The sequence below is a fragment of the Camelina sativa genome, chromosome 7, assembly GCF_030686135.1.
Source record: "Camelina sativa cultivar CO46 ecotype springtype chromosome 7, ASM3068613v1".
Classification (NCBI taxonomy): Eukaryota; Viridiplantae; Streptophyta; class Magnoliopsida; order Brassicales; family Brassicaceae; genus Camelina; species Camelina sativa.
Window position 1 is genome coordinate 2,780,710 of NC_141886.1, and position 21,303 is coordinate 2,802,012.

Below are 21,303 nucleotides of genomic sequence, written 5' to 3' on the forward strand. Positions count from 1 at the left end.
AAGGTGAGTGTGTTGTTTTTTACTCTTTTAGATTTACACAGGGTGTTGTGCTAAATAGACAAGAGAGTAGACGTAGGTTCATTTTTTGTAACTAACGGAAGTTTTTATAAGATTGAATAAAAACGTTTGCTTGGCGCGTTTCCAAGCGGGTTGATTGAATTATGGTTTTCTGTACCTTTACAGACAATATAAAAACCTGTTAGCAGATCTAATCCAAAATCTATAACGAAACATCGGAAACTTCTGGACTACCTCGCAAAACGTGCACATGTGCTATATTATCTATATGAATTATACTACTAACATATTACTGTCTACGTTACGGACTGATGAAATAATTTAAAAACAATTTAAATAAAAAAAAAGTATAGCCTGAAATCTCCTATAAATACACCCAAGTCACATCAACCAAAGGACACACACACTAACAAAAACAAAAAGAATAAAGATGGGAATCATTGGTAAGAGTGTTTCTCTAACTCTCTTAGCACTTTTGTGCTTCAGTTCCTCTGTTTTCACCTTAGGAGTGAATCAACCTGGTTTAGCTCCCGATCACCTTACCCTACCACCATCCCCCCCACCGGTCAAAGCTCCAATCAAACTACCTACACTCCCACCGACCAAAGCTCCCATCAAACTACCAGCTCTTCCACCGGCCAAAGCTCCGATCAAACTACCAACTCTTCCACCGGCCAAAGCTCCGATTAAGCTACCAACTCTTCCACCAGCCAAAGCTCCGATCAAGCTACCAACCCTCCCACCGACCAAAGCTCCGATCAAGCCTCCGGTTCTCCCACCTCTTTCCCCTCCTAAGTTCAACAGGACTCTAGTGGCCGTGCGTGGTTTGGTCTACTGCAAACCATGCAAGTACGCTGGTGTCAACACCCTCATAGGCGCCAAACCCGTTAAAGGTATTAATTAATAAATTATATACACGTACGATATTAATACTTAGTAATTTAGTATCCACGTACGTCCACTTCACTATACTTTATCATATACGTTTAATTAGGCATGTATATGCATATATAATCTAATTTACGGATACTAAACACTTTTTGTGTTAACTGTTAACTAAATATTACCAATCGAGATTAGCCCAGCCAGTCAGAGGAGTTGTGTCAGTCATGTCCCTTCAAGAAAACAAATATTTATAACATAAATTTACCATTAAAAAACTTAACAAAAATAATGAAATAGAGAAAATGTGTTTGTGACTATTAATAGTTTTTTTTGGTTAACACAATCTACTGCATCGAACCCTTGTTTTTTCCCTATATTCCACATATTATCAAGTCTAGCTCACTCGTAAAAAGATAACTTGTTCAAGTACATGCCCCCGAATTTAATCAAAGCAATAAATTACCATTGCAATTCTAAAGAAAGATAAAATATATTGGTTGCATTGTTATTTTTAACATAGCAAATTTCTATAAATATTAATTCTTTTTTTTATTTTGTTTGTGTTATTTGGGGATATAGATGCTGTGGTGAGACTTGTGTGCAAGAACAAGAAGAGCTCAATATCCGAGACAAAGACGGACAAGAACGGATACTTCATGTTTTTGGCCCCTAAGACGGTGACCAGCTATGGTATCAAAGGTTGCCGAGCTTTCCTCGTGAAGTCGCCGGACGCCAAATGCAGCAAAGTGTCGACGCTCCACGGTGGAGACAAGGGGGCCTATCTAAAGCCGGTCGTGAAACCAGGAAATTCCACAACCATCATTAACAAGTTCACGTACGGTATTTACAATGTCGGTCCATTCGCATTCGACCCTGCCTGCCCCAAATGAGATGTTTTTAATAATAACTAGCCAAACTTTGATTGTGGCTCAAACACAATTTAGTGATTGTGTTACATGTATCGGATTTGGGTTTCTTTGTATGGGCTTTTATGTTAGTGTCTTTCTAATTTGCTTCTTTAATAAAAAAAGTGACGTTTAGATGTTAACTCTTTTGTTTTTAAACCCTTTCTAATAAGAGTTTAAAAATTTGAGTGTCTTCCTGACCCCAAACAATAAAGAACAAGAGTTCGAATATATTTTTGTGGATGTTAACGGCAAAATAATATATACCAGACGGATGAACACAAATTGTTGATATATATCACTTTGAATCGTTTGAAGTCTTTACTAAGTCGAAGGCCAAACCCAAATTGATGACTGAGGAAAACACCATAGAAAATTTCGGACGCCCAACACATTAAAACAAAAAAAATTACTTTCAAATTTCTTTTCCATTCTTCTCTTTAAATTGAAAAATTTTCTTAGTTAACGAAAATTTTGACAAGTGTTGAGCAACTAGTTATTGTCTTTCTTAATTGTACATTGGTTTCTTTAGTGCGAAACATCTAATTAAAGAAATTTGACATAAATAAAAAGTTATCTATGATTTCGACTTACGAACCGTCATCTTTGTAATTTTGTCATTATTGTATAGTGAGTTGAAGAAAAAAACTCTCTGAGATTAGTTATATTTAGTAAAAATATTATAATTTCATGTTTAATTATTATAATTTCATGGTTTAGATCTGATCAGGACAGATAAGAGACACAAAAAAAGGATAATATCTCCAATTAAAGATGAATAACTATTATTAGGCAAAATATAAAAATTTAATTGACTTTGTCAAACTTACATATACATTTTTTTTGACACATATATATCTTTTGCCAAAAGCATGATAAATAGATATCTGCTTCTTCTTTTTTATTTTAATGAAAGATGTTTATAAATAGATATATGTTGATAATATTTTAATTACACTTTATACAGTCTTCCAAAATCACACAATTCATTGCATAGAAAGATCTCATTGGATTCCCTTCTATTTATATATTCAATTCTACCATATCTCTTTGCCAATTCTTGGGAATATTTTAATTTCCTTTGAAAATCTATTCAATATTTACCTTTTGCGAAACGATTATAAAAGTTGGAATCCCAAGTATGTGACTAATATAAGTTGTTGATTTGACTCTGATAAAAACATGAGAGATGTTATCAAAAGCTTTTTTTTATCTAATAAAAAGATGTCATCCAAAGTTGGGGCAGATGATAACCATCCACCGGAGCGGCCATCACTGATGACCTCACTTCCCGAAGAACTCATCTTGGATTGCGTAGCACGTGTACCAAGATGTTACCATCCCATTCTCTCACTCGTTTCAGACGAGTTCCGGTCGTTCGTTACATCGCCTGTGATATACATGATACGATCTCTTTTAGGCAACGAAGACCACAGTCTCTATGTTGCCATCTCTAAGAACCAAACCTCTGCTATACATTGGTATACTCTTGTTCGGAAACCCAACAAAAACCATTGGTTAGTCCCTATCCCTTCACTCCCTCCCATGCCTTTACATGGAAGCTATGTGGTCTCAGGTTCGAGTATATATGTCATGGGTGGATTTCACCACTGGGGGTTGATCACACCGAGTGTGTCACGTATCGATTGTGTATCTCACACGGTGCAGCCTCTCGCCAGAATGCCAACGGCGGTCGCGTGTTCGGTCTCCAAACTAGTGGATGGGAAGATATATGTGATTGGAGGGTCCGATACTCGTCCCCGGAAGCTGAAATCGTCATCTAAAAAGATCATGGTGTTTGATACTGAAGCACAAACGTGGGGGGTTACGAAAAAAAGGCCAGCTGGTTGGGATGTGAGCCAGAGGTGGCTTAGTAGCGTGGAGACGGCGGATAAGATTTACATGAGGAGTTATCATAACAGCTATGTGTATGAACCAAAGAAAGGTACATGCGCAATAGACCGGATCTTGCACTCTAAGGAGTGGTCAAATTCATGCGTTTTAGACGATGTATTGTACTACTATGATGTTCGTAAGAATTGCTTAAGAGCGTATGATCTAAAGGAAAGGGCTTGGGGAGTGGTGAAGGGTGTGGAGTTAGGACTACTTGAGGATGGTTCATGGTCATGCACTGTGAATTACGGTAGAAAATTAGCTGTGTTTTTGCAGAAAGTAATAGCCTTGACTGAGACTACAGAAATTTGGTGTGCTCAAATTGTGGTGGAAAGGTACGAAGGAGGAGAAATTTGGGGAAAGGTAGAGTGGTATAATCTCGTGCTTGATGGAAACGCTTGCATTATGAATTGTCTAGCTGTCAAAATGTAATGTGTGTGTGGCGTGTCGACTATGTAATGGTACTTTAGTGGTCATCATCTCCTAGTGGTTACAGGTTTATGATTGTCTTCTTTTTGGTTACCATGGAACTCACATAGTGAAATGTGAATTCATATTCTAGAGAGTATATAGTTGGATCTAGACAATTATCAGCGATAGATTTGGCTTGTTTGTACTCTAATGCTTCTAGATTTTAATTAAAAGCTTGTTTTGATGGATTTGTTTTATGTGTATTAGTGGTGATTCAAAATTGATAATCAAAAGTTTTTAGTAATCAGTGATGATTCAATATTGCTTAATCTGTTCATAAAGTATTTCAATTATTTAATTAAGTTGATCAAGTAAAAAACATAGTCTCATAGATGTAAGAGGTGAGAGATTTAACCGGTCAATCAAACACGCCTAGTGTAATAATAAGAAGAAAAAAATCAATGTCTTTGGCCTGTTGAGATATAGTCAAGACTCAAGAGTATCAAGATGCCCTTGTACAAAGACCACGGTTAGCCTCTCAAGAGGGACCAGCCAGGAGTGGTAGTAACCCATCCCAAAGCAAAACGTGACAAAGAAAATTCACACACTACTAAAGCCCAAAAACCGAGTTCCATTAGCTAGGGCCCAAACAGATGACTCACTTTGGTAAGTAATAACACCTGTATCATATCATCTCCACCTGTTGTTAGTCGTGGAGAGTTTTTGAATCTATATGCAATTTTATCAATACACCAAGATTTTGTGGTAAAAAAAACAAGATTTTGTGGTCAAAAAACAAGATTTTGTGGTCAAAAAACAAGATTTTATGAATGAATGTGTTGACTAATAATCTTCATAATCTATATCTATCGTTGGAGACAACTATGAAAATCATAGGAGAACTGAAGAGTCATCAGATCTTATCAGTTGTCTGTCACGCGCTCTATGTTAAGATTGATGTGCTTGGTGATTTTGATGTTGCTAGTTTCTTATTTATATAGATCCGCGTGTACATCAATCTCAATCTAGAACGCGTGGCAGATAGTTCATAAAACTTTTGTAAATAATAGAAAGTTATTTTTAAAAATTTTAAACGAAATATGACTAGATATAAATAAATAATGTTTGATTATTTAGTTCCAAAAAAATTAATTTTCTGCCTTAGCAAAAACATATTCAAAGTCAATATCATATTTTATTATTCATTGAACTAGTACAAAAACTACAAAAACACACGAAACCTCTTGTAGTTCTCAAATGCTTGCTTCAATGGAGAATTCACTAGGACACAGAGATGACGCACAGAAGAAGTCACCACGAAGCATCACCACTCCGACATCGACCAGACGGGTTAAACCCTCCAACAAGTATCAGACCACTTATATCCACACTGACGTTAACTCCTTCAAGAAAGTCGTCCAAATGCTCACCGGAATCTCCAAGAAACCCAACACCCACAAACCCGACCCGAGATCTTCTTCTTCCGTTCACTCAATCCCTCCCATTAAAGCCGTCCCCAACAAGAAGCACTCTTCTTCCTTCCGCCTCTACGAACGTCGCAACTCGACGAAGCATGCTCTCAAGATCAACACGACCCACTCCAAATTACCCAAGATTCTCTCTCCCAGCATCTTGAACTTCCCGTCTCTGGCTCTCAGCCCTAACACCCCTCTCATGCCTGACCCGTTTCGTGGATGCGGGTCTTTGAGCCACAGCCCTAGTGATCCGAAACCGAGCTCAGACGAGGAAGAGAGAGCGATCAAGGAAAAAGGGTTTTACTTTCATCCGTCACCGTCGACGACTCCGAGGGATCCGGTGCCCCGGCTTCTCTCTCTGTTTCCTTCACCTCGTGAGCCCTAGTTTTGCCTTTGTTTGTTTTATAATGCTTGGTGTGACAACTGAGGAATGAGAAATATACTTATAAAACTTGGACTTTTCCGATTACACTCACCCAACTGAAATCATTTGCTAATGGATATTTTGTTCCTTTCTCTTCATTTAATATTGTTTTATAGACTTGTTCAGGTTATTCTTTGTGGATTTATTGCAACCAAAAGTTAACCAAAGAGTTGCAGAAGATGTCAAGTTCCTTCATGAATTTTTCTTATTACACAAACACATGTCACCTCACAAATCTTTTTAGAGAACCAAAAGTTATTGTCACATGTTAGAGAAATACCTTTGCGAGATTCTACCGATGAATGTAAATTGTACATGTAAGACGCTAGATTTCATAGTATGATCCATATATTATCTCTTTCAGATAGTTTTGTAAATCTCATATAAGGTGTGAATATTTCAGTTGTCATCATTCCAGCTGTTAATGACAATTCTGACTCACTTTCTCTATATCCTTTGTAGATTGGTTAATTTGTGAAGTTTAACATCATATATATTATCAAACTTTTTGAAAGCTCATACCCTATGCCCTAATCTTCTCTTTGATTTCTGTATTGTAAATTCTTTGGAAGAGACTATACAATGGTACATTTTCGGAGACTCTTGTTTTTTTTTTTTTTTTTGGTAAAAGTTTAAACTACTTCGGAGAATCTTGGCTCGGCGAAAGCATATGCAAGAAGAACCGAATAATCCCATACGGTAATCCTGATGCTTATTTTTACAAAATTTTGGTTTATCTCTCGGATTTTATGATTGAAGCTATTAAAATAGGATAGTACTTACAAGTTGCAACCACTTGATGATATCATAATAATAAACAAGTGGTCGTATTGGATTATAATTATAACGTACGGTCGTATAAATACAACTCTGACGTATGTTTGAAGATACAATGCAAACATCGTCAATAATTCCATTTTTTTTTCAAGTTCTGAACAATTTTTTTTTTTTACATATACAAAGTTTAGTATTTAACTCAATGGAAACATTACCACTTACTTATAGACACAAACAAAAATACAATAATTTCTCCATAAATATATATAAAGAAAAACAACATATGAAATGAGCGTTTATGCACCATGATTATAAATAAAATGAAAAAGATGATTAAAGATAGTTAAGAGGAACAAAAGGTGGCAATATCAAGAAACTATATATACGTAGAAGAACTGGTGTATATTGTTTGTATTCATTTTTTTTTTTTTTTTTTTTTTTTGCATTCTTTGCCCTCTCGCTTCTTCAATCATATTGTTTGGTATAAATGCTTCTTGAGATCAAGAAGTTTGCCTGTAGCAATGCGTAATGACGCTGCAGCCACGCCTGTAAGGGTTAGCCCTTTTCCTCTTCTTGCAATCGTAGTAAGACCGGCCACGTCGGCTGCACGGCACATTGTTCTTCTTGAGGGCATTGTAACTGATGTAACTGCGCCTCGCGGCTAGTTGGCGCCGGTTGGTCTCAGAATCCATCAAGGACTCAAGCTCATCATCCTCTCCAATGCAACCTTGGCCATTGACACAAGATTTGGTCAGTCCCCACGTGGCATTGGCTGATTCGGCGACTACGGCCAGGGCCAAAAGGCCAAGGATCAACAAGAATTTGATACCCATTTGGTTTTCTTTCTTTTGTTTGATTATGAGATTTAAATGTTTTTTTTTTTAATTCTGGTTATAGAGCTATTATGGTGGATTCTTCTACGCCCTTCCTTGTGAAAGGAGGGAGAAATAGAAGTGATATCGCAGAAGAACAAATGATGCTTTTGTTGGGGATAAAAAAGGCCAAGACAGAGTGTAAGTTTTTGTTTTTTTATTTTTGTGGCTGTTAATTTCGTTTTTTAAGCGTTGGATCTATTTTTAGGATCATTTTTTTTTGTTTATTCACGTCGTTCATTTCTTAGTTTAATTTGTTAATTTTATATGTGGCACTCCTCTTTGATCGGATGTCCAAATTTGTACAGAGATATTCAATTAATTAAAATGTTCCCCCTAGTTTTGCAAGTCTTAGGGCTAATTGAGGAGATATATTTCCTCCTGCATGCTTGTGTGACTTTTTTTTACACATTTTAATTCGTCGAATCACCTTCAAATAAGTGTTCACTTGTTTTAAGGTCTCTTGTTTTAATCTCTTTTTCCAACGATTTGTTTCAGGTTTTACGTTTTTTATTAAGGTGATAATTCTTTTATAAGTAAAATATATAAATGCCCTGAACTCGATCTCGTTTAAACTTCAAACAAATATTTATATTGTACGTATAAATCCCCAATTGTTTGTACTGCTAAATTAGTCTTTTGTAGACATGTATTATTAGCTCAGTTTCTTGTATAGAAGGTTAATTAGGGCGTAATTAAGATTTTTTTTTTTGAGTATTAGAAAAATGTTATGTGGACTGGAATCCATTAAGTGCGTTTGGTATTTTAAATCACTTTTCATTTTGAAAATGTTTTAAGGTTAGCATCTCCTTTATTAATTTTTTTCTTCTTCTTATAATTCTCACATGAAATCTAAGCATCATGTTTTTTTTTTGTCAAAGACTAAACATCATACAGTAGTACGTACTAATAATAGGGATTGAACATCGTGAAACCCTTGACACTTTCTATCCTAATTAGAACTGGATTACTATACGTGATTTATTACATACATAACTATATTCACCTAGCCCTTTGAAAAAGGCATCCTGATCAGAACAACTCATGCATTTTGCATTTATAAATTATGATTCTGCCCCAAAAAAGTGGTATGAAGCATCGTCTTATCAAGGGAGAATCAACTTGGTTGGAAAAGCATCCAAAAAAGCAGAAGCGAATAAAGAGAAACCCAAAAAGAACTGTAATTGGAATTCTAAAAGCTTTAAAATCAAATATAAAGGGCAGACATATCGATGTACTGTTTATCCAAAACTCCAAATCAAGATGAAGTTTTTGTTTCAGCTCCCTTGTTGTTCGTGCTTCTGTTTCGTCAAACCAAAGAAGGGAAAACACAAGGATGGAGAGACAAAGAAGTTGTGATGATCAGAAAGCATCTTCAAAGACAGAATGAATCTTTCTATTTGACTTATCTTTTTTTTTTTTTGTCAATTTTTTTTTGTTACCTGTGTGTCCGTTTCTGATTTTTTTTTTAATATCTAAAAAAGCAAAGATCATTTGTAATTTAACATGTATCCACCTCTTGATGAGTATGTGTATCATCACTTGGGTCTTTGGTAACCTGCTCTTGATATAATTTCTACAACATATTTCTTAATTTGTACATCAAAATTCTCATGAATTCATATATTTAACACTTGTTGTAATGCTATTTTAGGGTATTTTTCAAAAAAAAAGAGCATATAATAACTGATAGTATTTTTAAATATATATATATTGATGCATTAGAAAATAATGAGCAATAAAAACACTATCTGCCAATCACAAATCCTATTATGATCCATCCTCGCCATTTGCTGATCAAAATTGCTAATAAGTAATAACCATATAATACAAATTACTAGACTTGACGTTTGGGAAATGACATATGGATTCAGAAATTAATCTTCAGCTACACGGCACTATTCTGATCTGAAAAAAATGAGTTGAAGAGAGAAGGATGACTGTGTTTTGTAAATTATGGGGACTCAACGGTATCGTTTAATCATATTTTTAAGTAGCCAAAAAGTTTGACGACCAAAAAATAAAAAAGTAGCCAAGAGTTTAAACCCAAGACAGAATAAAGTTTGTCATTGCCTGGCTAAGACCCAAGCTATTCTACAAAAAGAAAAGGCCCATTTACAATTTGAAGAAATTATAGAGGGAAAAAAACAAAAAAAAACAAAAAGTCTCATATTTTGTAACGGAAAATATAAAGGAATTGAAAATTAAGTCCAATTATGTAAAAGAGAACTCAATTAGACTAGAATCGAGCCTGTTTAAAGCATGAGCATTTCTGCATTTGGTACATATTCAGTTTTATTTTTCATTTCAAACCTCAACAATGCAGAGATATCATCGAGCAGATCAAGAGATTTTGAAGAAGAATCGATCGAACTCCACTGGCCAAACAGTCGAGTTCAAGGATCAGGACATTATTAGGTTAATTATTCATGAATATAGATCTAGTCTAGTAAGAAAAGGAAGATTTCATGTCTAAAAATAGTACTAGAGAAAGTGCATAAAACCATATAGTTAAAAATATTTGAATCGTGAAAAAAAAGAAAGTTAAGAGATATAATGGAAAAATTCTAATATTTTTTTTTGGTAGTGAAGCAATATTGACGGTCCACAAAGTCCAAGTGGTGGGTAAAGAGCTTTACCACCAAAGTAAATAAATAAACTAAACAGAGTTTGTGTCCATTCAAAATGGCACAATTACAAGACAAAAGTGGTAATATTAAAATGTGAAAACTAAAAAAGGTTCCACTTTAAAATAAATCATTGTGCTAATGGAATCTGTTGTCATAACAGTTTCTCCACTTCCTTCACAATTTGCCGCACTCTTATTATTCTATTCACTTAGATCTATAGATGAACACATACCCATATATGAAATGTAAAGCAAAAGCATGGCTGCTGCTCAATAATTATTATTGTTTGTATCACTAGCTACCGTCTTATTTTGCCCTCTCAGAAAACCGTTATACACAAATGGGTGCAATTTTTACCACAGTAATACAAGATTACCGTTAACTCAATCTCTATAATAGTTAATTTTCTAATAGTCTCGTATTGAAACAATCACGACCTGAAGAGTAACGTTTAAACATATGTATTAGTTCTCTCGATATAAAAACGACATGACCGGCCGTGCGTGAGCATTTTTTATGTTTTACACACGCAACATACATTTATAAAACCAGAACCAGATCGCGTCATATGTTTTTGATGTACAAGGTTATCTAAGCAAATAATACTATTGACATCATCAATCATTCATATAAAGTTAGATATATATATATATATATATATAAATACACTTGCTCTCTCTATATCGTATGAGCAAGTGTGTTTGTCTTTTAGTTTTTGTTTATCACATTAATTAGTGCGTCCCTTGAATATAAATTTATGTAATGTTCCAAATATCAGATGATTTATTTCCTTAGCATGAAACGAATTGCTTCAATATGTTGAAAAAGAGAACACTTTCTCATTCCACGACACGTATGATTATTTTAATTAGATACTCTTTTGGATGAGCACAAGGGCACCAATATATTGAATAGGACATAAGAGTCAAGTGCGTAAACAAAAATGGCACACTACAAAAAGCAAAAAGAAAGAAAATCAATTTGTAAAGAGAAGTTAGGAACAAGTCATTTTCGTAAGGCCCTTCTCCTAAACTAGTTAATTATAATTATACTAAAAAGTCCCTTTACAACTAGGATAAACATCTTCATCAATCTTCCACTTTTTCCATTTTATTTAGTTAATATATATAGTCTTTATATTTCGCATCATCAGAATTTGCAGTTTTTAATCATTTGATTCGTTGTCAACACAACACAATCACTAATTAACCAACCCATCCATAAATTTCTACTTCAAGCAAATTTATTAAATAGAAGAATATGACTAATATCAATTCACAACTAATATATCTTTCTTTAAACATATAATAGTTTCTTTCGTGCGGTCTGATTTGCTAAACCATAACGAATAAAGAAGATTTAAATCAAATCAATGTTGGGTTATATTGTTTGGTGTGTAACTATATATGTATATGAGTTTTTTATTCTTCCAACATTCTATATATAATCAAGTAATCAAACCAAGGCGTCGTTTGGCTCAAAACCTAGGAGGATGCACACGTTACTACGTTAGCATAGAGTGGTACAATAGCTTGCATAAAAAGCAACGTTCGCAAGTTATCCAGGACTCTAACAGGCATTTTTTTGTGTGGTCAAACCCAAACAAACCTTAAAGTACATATATTTCACACGTGCCAATTTATCAATTGGTCTACAAAAAAACAATCAAAAAGCACTAGCCCTAAAAACGAAGTCGCATCTTGTCACAAATCAATCCAAGTTTTCCATAACCCCACTCAAATATTTTGTTTGACCTTAGAGTTTGTTTGCAAGTTTCAGGTGTTGCTCTCACAAATTGTCAATGTGGCACACATCAATTTCTCAATATATAATCCAAATTTTGTTAGCTCACTAAACACAACTATAGTTCAATAAGAAGTAAGTGATTAATTACATTTTTGATTACTTCCCTACATATATATGTACCAATATTATGATACTAAACATACTCAGTAAATCCAAAAAAAAAAAAAACAGTTTTATCTAAATATAATAGAAGATATTTCAACGTTAACGCTTCATTTTGTGTATTTATTAGAATGGTAAGTTACATAAAATTGTATGATTTGGTCATGAAATGTACTAAGGATATTTTGATTCCCTGCAGTAAATTATAATTACACTGATCAAAAGCAATTTAGCGCTAAGGGGTTAGACATGTGAAATCCTTTAAAGAAAAAAATGTGTATGGATATGAAGAAAAAAAGTGGCACTAACATAATTGGCACTTGGCATTATCCACATCTAACGCCAACCGAAGACTATTAAAAGTCGTTTTGATAGTTCATGGAAGCGTATGTTTCCCCATCTTCTCGTTGACTAAATCTAAATGACTCGAAAACTAAAAATGTTCATCATCGTCTAACCCCCACAAAGGACACGTGACAAAACTCTGCGTAATTGAAATCATACATACATCGATTAATCATATACGTACATAGCTAAAATCGAATATACTATAAGAAAGAAAAAAAAAACTGAACTTTGATCTTTCAGATTCAGCTATACAATATTTTTGTGGTTTATAATTATTATTTTCTTTTGAAGAATAAAAGAACTAAATTATTTAAATATGAATGGAATGCTATTTTAGCTGTCGATGGCATCTTCTGAAAAGGGAGATGAACCATTTTCACCGTCTTGAAGTTCACTAAATTATTATTAAAGAGACAAATTGGTTGCTTTTTTAGACCCATTCTAAAGATAAAAACATTTTATATAGCAAACTTTTTATCGATCTCAACTCTCAAGCATTAGCAATTTCTGATTATAAAACATAGATGTAAATGAAATTCCTACTAATTTCGTATGTGAATGATGTGTGTGCTGTTGTTAATAAATTGATCAATTATGTTTTTTTTTGTTCCTTTTACAATCCCTATCTAATTTTCTACTGTTGATTTGGCTATAAGCCTTGAAAGTGGATTTTGAAGTTGTTTTAGGTTTTAGTTTTTTTTAAAAAAAAAAAAAACAAAATTACAGCCATTCAAAATTAACGTAAATTTTCTAAAAATATACTGTAATAGTTTTGACCTAAAAAATAAAATAATAGCTTAAATTAAGGAAATATAAATAAATATAGTAATCAAAATAAGATGGGTAGGAAAGGGAAAGAAGACGAGGAGAGGAAGAAAAAAAGGGGGAGAGTGATGTGTTGTGTGTGGGATACTACTGATACTGTTGGTATATTCTCTTCTTCTCCACCGAATATATCTTTGCCTTTGCCCCCTTCCTTCGATGTGATACCTAACCACCACTCTCTCAATTCTCATCACACAACCAACCAACCCCAAACCACCACAGCAAAGAAAACAGAGCCCGAAACAGAGAGCCTAAAAGTGTTCGTTTTTTTTCTTTTCTTTTTGCAATGGTTTGGAGGTTTGTTAATGGCGTTATAGACTCTTGGGACTAAACGGGAGAAGGAAGTAGAGTCTGTGCATCTTCTTGATTTCTCACTGTTTCTCCTCCGCTTTAGAGAGGAATAGGCGAGGAATTGAGATTTATAAAAAGGGCTTCTTCTTTTTTTTTCTCGCGTTTGTGTAAAAAAAAACCCTGACGCTTCTCTCATGGTACGTTCCTCCTTGTTTCATCAATCTCTTGTTGAATTACCTTGCGAATTAAGAAAAGGGTCTTCTCAAAGTTCGTAACTTTTACTATCTTTTTCAAGCATGGTTTACTTAGAAAGTAGAAAGCTAAGACCTTTGTGATTCTCCCTGTATTTTGGAGATGACCCTTTAATTACCAAACTTGTTTCATGCTTTCTTCTTTCAAACGAATCTTTCTACATACAGCCTTGGTTGAGATTTTGTTTTGATAAACTTTACATCCAAATTAATTGAAGCTGATCAGGATTGGAGATATCATGGATTTGTGTGTTCACTCTGTTTTACTTTAGTCTCCATGCTTTTTTCCCGAATGCTCAAGTCCAACCTTGTCCTTCTTCTGTTTACAATGAAGTAATCTCTCTTAGGCTGAATGATTGCTCTGATCATGGTTTTCTTAGCTCTAAGAAGCATCATTGTCTCTGTTCTGTCTTCTCTTCTTGCTCTTAAGATTCTAAATAAGAAACAAATGACACTTTTGCAGGTTCGATGGAAATTTGTAAGTGATGGAGGCAAATCTAGTTTACATCACATGAGCAATTAACGACATGTCATCATGATGGTCTCACTATCGCATTGGTGGGAATATGCGTGAATTATTTGTCAAGAGACCGATCTTTTTCCTCACTTCGTTTTTCATTTTGTGAACTCTATCTTGTTTCCTCTATATACTTTGGATCCTAGCTCCTTTAGGGCATATCTCCTTTGGCAAAAGTTAAAATTAAGCAGCAGTAGCAGAAGTGAAGTTTCTCCCATTAGGTGGCTTTGATACAAGTTACTTCACTTTGAAAACTTCAACTTTAAGCCTTAAAGTTTTCTTTGAGGTTTGAAGCTCCACCCTCATTCTAGGGCATATCTCCTTTGGCAATTGGAACTCCAATCACATATTGGATTAGTTTATCCAACTGGAAACTTCAGTCCATTCGTTGGGCATATCTCCTTTGGCATTTCAGAGTCCTCAGTTGGCTCACCTTATCTCCAGTTCGAGCAAATCTCCTTTGGCATTATCCGAGTCCACAGTTGGCTCTAGTTTGAGCAAATCTCCTTTGGCATTATCCGAGTCCACAGTTGGCTCTAGTTCGAGCAAATCTCCTTTGGCATTATCCGAGTCTTACAGTTGACTCATATTATCTTTATCTTAGTCGACCAGATCTCATCACGGTCTGTAGTTTAAGTAGACCTTTGCTGTTAGTCCATATCATTCATCTTACGCGCGTATCAACGTAAGCATTTCTCATCAAGGTCAGAGCATTTCATTTTTTTTTTTTTAATATGGCTGTCAGCAATTCTTATATCATTTGTTCTGTTTGGTATTTGAGCACTTGACCAAAATCCAGTTTCATGGCAGGCATCTAAAATATGGATCTTACTGACTCTGATTGGGATAGCTCCAGCGACAGTGGTAGCAGTGAACACGAAGAAGTTGAGTTTTCTTATGGTGGACGAGCTCAGAACATTTTCTCAAACCTTGAAGAGACCATTGGAAAAATCGATGAGTTCTTGTCCTTCGAGAGGGGATTTATGTATGGTGACATTGTGCGGTCCACAACTGAAGCATTAGGACAGAGTGGTAGGGTTATCAACATTGACATGTTTGTCAACCTCGAGAGTACTCATGGTAAGATCATAAAGGAAGTTGATACCAAGAGGCTTCAAAAGTTGCGTTCTATCTCACTCTGTGATTATGTGATTAACGGACCTTGGCTTGGAAGGGTTGACAAAATAGTTGAGCGTGTCTCTGTCACCCTCGACGATGGGTCCAATTATGAGGTTCTTGTAAGCGATCAAGATAAACTTGTGGCCATTCCCCCAAATTTGCTCGAGGATTCTCTGTATTCTTATTACCCAGGGCAAAGAGTTCAGGTAAAGCTGGCACATGCTCCCAGATCAACAACATGGTTATGCGGGAACTGGAGGGAGAACCAGGTTATGGGAACTGTTTGCGCTGTAGAAGCAGGACTTGTCTACGTCGATTGGGTTGCCTCCATCGTAATGGGGGTTGATGGGAATTTAACTGCACCTCAAGCTTTGCAGAATCCTGAGACTTTAACTTTGTTACCTTGTGTTTCTCATGCAAGTTGGCAGCTTGGTGACTGGTGTATACTCCCTAGCTCTTCTCACTCGGATACAGCAGAGCGACAAACTCCATATGTGGCTGCCTACAATCCCAACGAATGCCATAAGACATTCCAAAAAGGGTTTAACAGAAATATGCAGAGCTCAAGTTTGGATGAGCTTTTTGTTATTACGAAGACAAAGATGAAGGTTGATGTTATGTGGCAAGATGGTAGCTGCAGTCTGGGAGTTGATTCCCAACAGCTGCTTCCGGTTGGTGCTGTTAATGCTCATGATTTTTGGCCCGAACAGTTTGTTGTGGAAAAGGAAACCTGCAACAGCAAAAAATGGGGAGTTGTGAAGGCTGTTAATGCAAAGGAACAAACTGTGAAGGTACAATGGACAACACAGGTAGAGAAAGAAGCAAGAGGTTGTGTTAATGAGCAGATGGAGGAAATGGTCAGTGCTTATGAACTGCTTGAGCACCCTGATTTTGGATTCTGTTTCAGCGATGTGGTGGTCAGGTTACTTTCACAAGGAAAAACTGATCCAAATGCAGATAAAATCGTCGCTACAGAGACGAAACGCCTACTTACAGAGAGTGACTACAGTGGTGCGTATTATTTGTCAAGTATTGGTGTTGTTACAGGTTTTAAAAATGGTGCCGTGGAGGTGAAATGGGCCAATGGTTCTACTAGTAAGGTATGCATTATACTACTTATACTACTCAAAGAATTCTCAGTTTACAATCAACGTTTATATGCTGAAAAAGTTTACTCCATTGAAGTAGCAGTAAGTTATATATATGCTGTGAAATAAATTCTCTTGATTTTTCAGGTTGCACCATGTGAAATTTGGAGGATGGAAAGGTCTGAATTTTCCAACTCTGGCAGTATAAATTCGGAAGGCACTGTTCAAGATCTAAGTCAGAAGATTAGTCAATCAGATGAAGCATCTTCAAACCATCAGGAAACGGTAAATCACTAACTCATATTTTTGGGGTGTCCTAAAATATACCAGTTTATTCCCAAAGCAATTAGCAGTGGACTTTATTCTATATCCTTGGTGACTTATATGATACATGTATGTTCAGGGTCTGGTGAAGCTCTACAGTGTTGGTGAAGGACGCAACAAGAACATTCCGGAATGTAGTTCATTTTTCCTTCCAAAAGCTGCCATTGGATTTATCACAAACCTTGCATCAAGCCTTTTCGGTTCTCAGAGTTCCACTTCGCATTCACGTTGCAATGATTCTGAAGATCAAAGTGACTCTGAGGTCATTGTTCAAGAAGTAACAGAATCATGTGACATCTCTGAATCAAATTCAGGTGAAGTTCATATGGCCACGATGGTCAACTTACCTACTGAAGGTAAAGAAATTACCAAGACACTGGACTCAACTCTTCTAGAGAGCAGCAGGGAACTTGTGAGATTTAGACAGTTCGATATGGTTAACGACTGCTCGGATCATCATTTCCTTTCTTCGGATAAAGGGTTGGCACAATCTCAGGTATGAGACCAATAACATTGTTTTCGATAACCAACACTTAATATAGCTAAATGACACTTTTTACATTTTCATCTCTTATAGGTCACAAAGAGTTGGGTGAAGAATGTCCAGCAAGAATGGAGCAATTTGGAGGCAAATCTTCCCGGTTAGTTCTTTTCTTCCAAATTATTTTTTTCTCTGTTGATTCCCTAGGGCTTTGCCAAATGATGGTTTACAGTTATTGCATGTTCTAATCTTGTGTTCGGTTATAAAATCACTGAATTTCATTTTTTTTTTTTGTGATGAATAGACACAATATACGTGCGTGTGTACGAGGAAAGGATGGACCTTCTGCGTGCAGCCCTAGTTGGTGCTCCTGGAACACCATACCACGATGGACTTTTCTTTTTTGACATTATGCTTCCACCTCAATATCCTCATGAGCCACCAGTGAGTTTTTTCACTGCTTTAACCAAGCAGACTTCTGTTTCTTGCCAATTCCAGATTTATAGCACTATCATGTGATCGAAAATGCAACTGTTGGTTGTTTAAAAGTGTTATGTGGACTAAAACAAATGACATATTGTTAATTTTTTTTCTCCCTCTATGAATACAGATGGTACATTATCATTCAGGTGGGATGCGACTAAATCCTAACTTGTACGAGTCAGGAAGAGTCTGCCTGAGTCTGCTGAATACATGGAATGGCTCTGGCAGTGAAGTATGGAACCCGGGGAGCTCCTCCATCCTTCAAGTTCTTCTTTCATTTCAGGCTCTTGTTCTGAATGAGAAGCCTTACTTTAACGAAGCTGGCTATGATAAGCAGCTGGGCCGAGCTGAGGGAGAGAAAAACTCAGTGAGTTACAATGAGAATGCATTCCTCATCACTTGCAAATCCATGATCTCATTGCTCCGCAAGCCCCCAAAGGTATGCTTCTGTTGCAACTTGCAACAATTCAACACAAAATGAAAATTACCAGGAGAGGCCTTTTTTTAATCGAACTCTGTGATCTTGCATTGTAGCATTTTGAGGTGCTTGTGAAGGATCACTTCACAAAACGGGCCCAGCATGTTCTGGCTGCGTGCAAGTCTTATATGGAAGGTGTCCCTGTAGGATCATCAGTGAACATTCACGAAAGCTCAACCACAAATTCCACCGGTTTCAAGATCATGCTCTCCAAACTCTACCCAAAACTTGTGGAAGCATTCTCAGAGATTGGAGTTGATTGCGGCCAAGCGGATTGAACTGGAATCATAAAGGTCGGTAATGTTCTGATGTCATATCATCTTCCTAACAACCAATAGTTGCTGTATAATATCAGTTTGCGAGGTGGGTAATACCTTCCCCATGTAAAATATGTTTTGTACTTCAACGTGTGAGAATAAAACTGCTGTAAAATAGGCTCATCTTGTATGATAATCTCATCTTGTATAATATCCAAGGGTTCTAGTTTTGCAAGAACTATGTACCGTATTGTATAATAAAAATGAAACACTCGTGTTTGTATGTATGTTGTCGTCCTTACCAATAGTCCAGACATGAACAAGAACCATTTTGAAAATGGTGGAACCGAAGCTTATCTCGCACTATGATCTGCCTATTGGATACAATAGAAATGTACTTGAAAGCAGAATGACAATCCTCACAGATGCGCAGATTCTTAACAACTGTGATGGCCACATCTACAGTTTTTAACAACCCGAATGCTACAGCCAGCTTCTCGCTGTGGTATCTAAGCGCAAACTCCTTTTCCTCTTCCTCTACTTGGTGCATCACTTCTTCAGAAACTGGTGCATACCCAATTTCCTTGCACCGGCTCATCAAAGTTTCCAGATACTGATAAATTTCTTTAGTCTCTTTATGAGAGTCATCACCCATACTGAACATATATGTCTTGTTTTCGACTTCAATTACACTATAGCCGACCTGTTTTCTAATGTTACTCCTCATCATTCCATCTTTTATCTGTGATACCTCATCTGTTTTGCCACTCAAGGCATACATATTTGAGAGCATGACATGATGACCGGGGTTTTCTGGCTCAAGAGCTATGAGACGCTTGGCGATTTCAACCCCGAGATCGTAGTTCCTGTGCATCTTACAAGCTCCAAGCATCGCTGTCCACAACGCTGGAGCAATTGCTTTCCCTGTAGCATCGAGTTGATGTATGAATCTATAAGCTTCGTCCAAAAATCCAGCCCGCCCAAGCATATCTACTATACAAACATGATGTTCCAATCCTGGGATCAATCCGTAGCTCTCGGTCATTCTCTTGTAGACCGAACGTCCTTCCTCAACAAGTCCAGCATGAGCGCAGGCCGACAAAACAGCTACAAATGTTACATTATTAGGGACAGGACCATAATCATCTTCCATCTTATTAAACAGTTCTACTGCTTGTTTGCCATTGCCATGAGTACCATAAGCAGAGATCATAGCCGTCCAAGCAGCGACATTAGTTTCCTTCATCTTGACAAATACTTCCCGGGCTTTCTCCACATCACCGCACCTAGAATACAAGTTAATCAACGCAGTACCAAGTTTTACATTCAGGTTAAGACCCTCACGGACAATGTACTGATGCACCCAAGAGCCAAAACCAATGGCACCAGTTTGTGCACAGGCTGAGAGAAGGCTCACAAACGTAGCTGAATCCGGTTCAAGCCCTGATTCTCGCATCTGGTAGAACACACTAATCGCATCTTCAGCCATCCCATTTTGCTCCAACCCAGAAACCAATGAATTCCACGCGACAATAGACTTCTCAGGCATTATATCGAACACTTGGCGTGCAGCTTTCACATCACCACACTTTGAATAGAAAGTAACAAAAGCAGCCTGAACATAAGTATCCAAACCAAACCCAGTAACCACAGCATGACAATGAACCCCTTTTCCGATTCTCAAGGCAGAGAGATCAGCGCAGGACTTGATAACGGAGGTGAAAGTGTAGTTACTCGGAGAGACGTTAGAAGACATCATACGACGGTAGTAAGCAACGCAATGCAAAGGTAGACGAAGCTTAGAAGTGGATTTGATGACTGAATTAAAGAGGAAGTCATCGGGAAGAGGAACAGAGAGGAAGAGAAGGTGAGTATAGGCGATGGCTCGAGCGGAACAAACTAAAGTGATGAGCTTTGTCAAGAGACTACGGCTACGACCGTAACCCGTTACAATGAGGTGAGCATGAACCTGTTGAAGTTGCTTTACACGAGGACCTGCTCGAACTATAGCTTCGTATGCAGCAGAGTTCGCTGCCATTGAAAACTTGTTAGATTCATGAAGATTAGTTGAAGGGTTCTAATCTTGTTAGAGTCATCTCATCAGTGAAAAAATCAAAAATCAAAATCTTCAAATTCGGTCTGGTTCAGAACCGGATGAGTCTGCGGGATCACACCGGTTTGCAAAATTAGTGATGGTCTTGTCCGGTTAAATAGTAAATGCTAGTATAAAATTTGGTAGGGTTTATGAAATAATCATGATACAATTAATTACTGGCTAGACGCTAACACTATGAATAGAAAGGTGTGTTTCTAAAACGGTTAATGGTCTTAAGAAACTACCAAAGGCTAAGTGCATCCAAGAACTAAATGGCTAAAGCTGCTATATACGTATAATTGAAATAGCAAAGACACCCAAAAACATATAATAGACCATTGTCATTGGACTGGTTCTCTCCATCGAAATGAATCTGTCGTGCCAAGCACTAAACAGTATTTGAAACATATCTCCTAAACTAAAGTAAAAGAAGTACAAAAACAAACTATGAGACAAATTCTTCCAAATCTTATTATAACAATATCTGTTTGTTAAGAGATAAGACAGCTGCCAAAGACTTAATGATGCTTCGTCATTTATCTTCTTCT

General features: G+C 36.5%; 4 protein-coding genes and 2 pseudogenes across 7 annotated transcripts; 4 read left to right on the top strand and 2 right to left on the bottom strand.

Moving 5' to 3' along the window:
• Positions 1 to 402: 402 nt before the first annotated feature.
• On the top strand, positions 403 to 1,951 carry LOC104700059 (non-classical arabinogalactan protein 30-like). The gene is made up of 2 exons (XM_087456715.1): positions 403 to 911; positions 1,483 to 1,951. Exons 1-2 carry the CDS (start codon positions 449 to 451, stop codon positions 1,791 to 1,793), a joined length of 774 nt encoding a protein of 257 aa, XP_087312841.1. The 5' UTR covers positions 403 to 448; the 3' UTR covers positions 1,794 to 1,951.
• A 731-nt stretch (positions 1,952 to 2,682) lies between these two features.
• On the top strand, positions 2,683 to 4,360 carry LOC104749484 (F-box/kelch-repeat protein At4g38940 pseudogene; annotated as a pseudogene). Its single transcript, XR_015560730.1, has one exon. The product of XR_015560730.1 is annotated as an F-box/kelch-repeat protein At4g38940 pseudogene (transcript).
• Positions 4,361 to 5,301: 941 nt separating this feature from the next.
• On the top strand, positions 5,302 to 6,109 carry LOC147940770 (VQ motif-containing protein 13-like). The gene has a single exon (XM_087458152.1). It carries the CDS (start codon positions 5,370 to 5,372, stop codon positions 5,970 to 5,972), a length of 603 nt encoding a protein of 200 aa, XP_087314278.1. The 5' UTR covers positions 5,302 to 5,369; the 3' UTR covers positions 5,973 to 6,109.
• An 803-nt stretch (positions 6,110 to 6,912) lies between these two features.
• Positions 6,913 to 7,788, bottom strand: LOC104700062 (protein RALF-like 19 pseudogene; annotated as a pseudogene). The gene has a single exon (XR_015561847.1). The product of XR_015561847.1 is annotated as a protein RALF-like 19 pseudogene (transcript).
• Positions 7,789 to 13,096: 5,308 nt separating this feature from the next.
• LOC104700065 (putative ubiquitin-conjugating enzyme E2 24) lies at positions 13,097 to 18,947 on the top strand. 2 transcript variants are annotated; one of them, XM_087458153.1, is made up of 9 exons: positions 13,097 to 13,859; positions 14,377 to 15,134; positions 15,241 to 16,649; positions 16,785 to 16,922; positions 17,041 to 17,457; positions 17,539 to 17,602; positions 17,747 to 17,886; positions 18,053 to 18,364; positions 18,460 to 18,947. In XM_087458153.1, exons 3-9 carry the CDS (start codon positions 15,252 to 15,254, stop codon positions 18,679 to 18,681), a joined length of 2,691 nt encoding a protein of 896 aa, XP_087314279.1. In that variant the 5' UTR covers positions 13,097 to 13,859; positions 14,377 to 15,134; positions 15,241 to 15,251; the 3' UTR covers positions 18,682 to 18,947. The 2 variants fall into 2 exon arrangements, with proteins under 2 accessions (XP_087314279.1, XP_087314280.1); XM_087458154.1 differs by having other exon boundaries at positions 14,377 to 15,115.
• LOC104700064 (pentatricopeptide repeat-containing protein At2g33760) lies at positions 18,888 to 21,002 on the bottom strand. The gene has a single exon (XM_010415511.3). It carries the CDS (start codon positions 20,696 to 20,698, stop codon positions 18,959 to 18,961), a length of 1,740 nt encoding a protein of 579 aa, XP_010413813.1. The 5' UTR covers positions 20,699 to 21,002; the 3' UTR covers positions 18,888 to 18,958.
• Between the last annotated feature and the right edge of the window lie 301 nt (positions 21,003 to 21,303).

What these genes read in the sequence shown, in the direction of transcription:
- LOC104700064 (XM_010415511.3), bottom strand. Translation starts at nt 20,698, where the DNA reads ATGGCAGCGAACTCTGCTGCATACGAAGCTATAGTTCGAGCAGGTCCT.
- LOC147940770 (XM_087458152.1), top strand. Translation starts at nt 5,370, where the DNA reads ATGCTTGCTTCAATGGAGAATTCACTAGGACACAGAGATGACGCACAG.
- LOC104700065 (XM_087458153.1), top strand. Translation starts at nt 15,252, where the DNA reads ATGGATCTTACTGACTCTGATTGGGATAGCTCCAGCGACAGTGGTAGC. An exon ending in CTTCAAACCATCAGGAAACG is followed by an intron (nt 16,923 to 17,040) that starts GTAAATCACTAA and finishes ATGTATGTTCAG; the next exon opens with GGTCTGGTGAAGCTCTACAG. An exon ending in AATATCCTCATGAGCCACCA is followed by an intron (nt 17,887 to 18,052) that starts GTGAGTTTTTTC and finishes CTATGAATACAG; the next exon opens with ATGGTACATTATCATTCAGG.
- LOC104700059 (XM_087456715.1), top strand. Translation starts at nt 449, where the DNA reads ATGGGAATCATTGGTAAGAGTGTTTCTCTAACTCTCTTAGCACTTTTG. An exon ending in AGGCGCCAAACCCGTTAAAG is followed by an intron (nt 912 to 1,482) that starts GTATTAATTAAT and finishes TTGGGGATATAG; the next exon opens with ATGCTGTGGTGAGACTTGTG.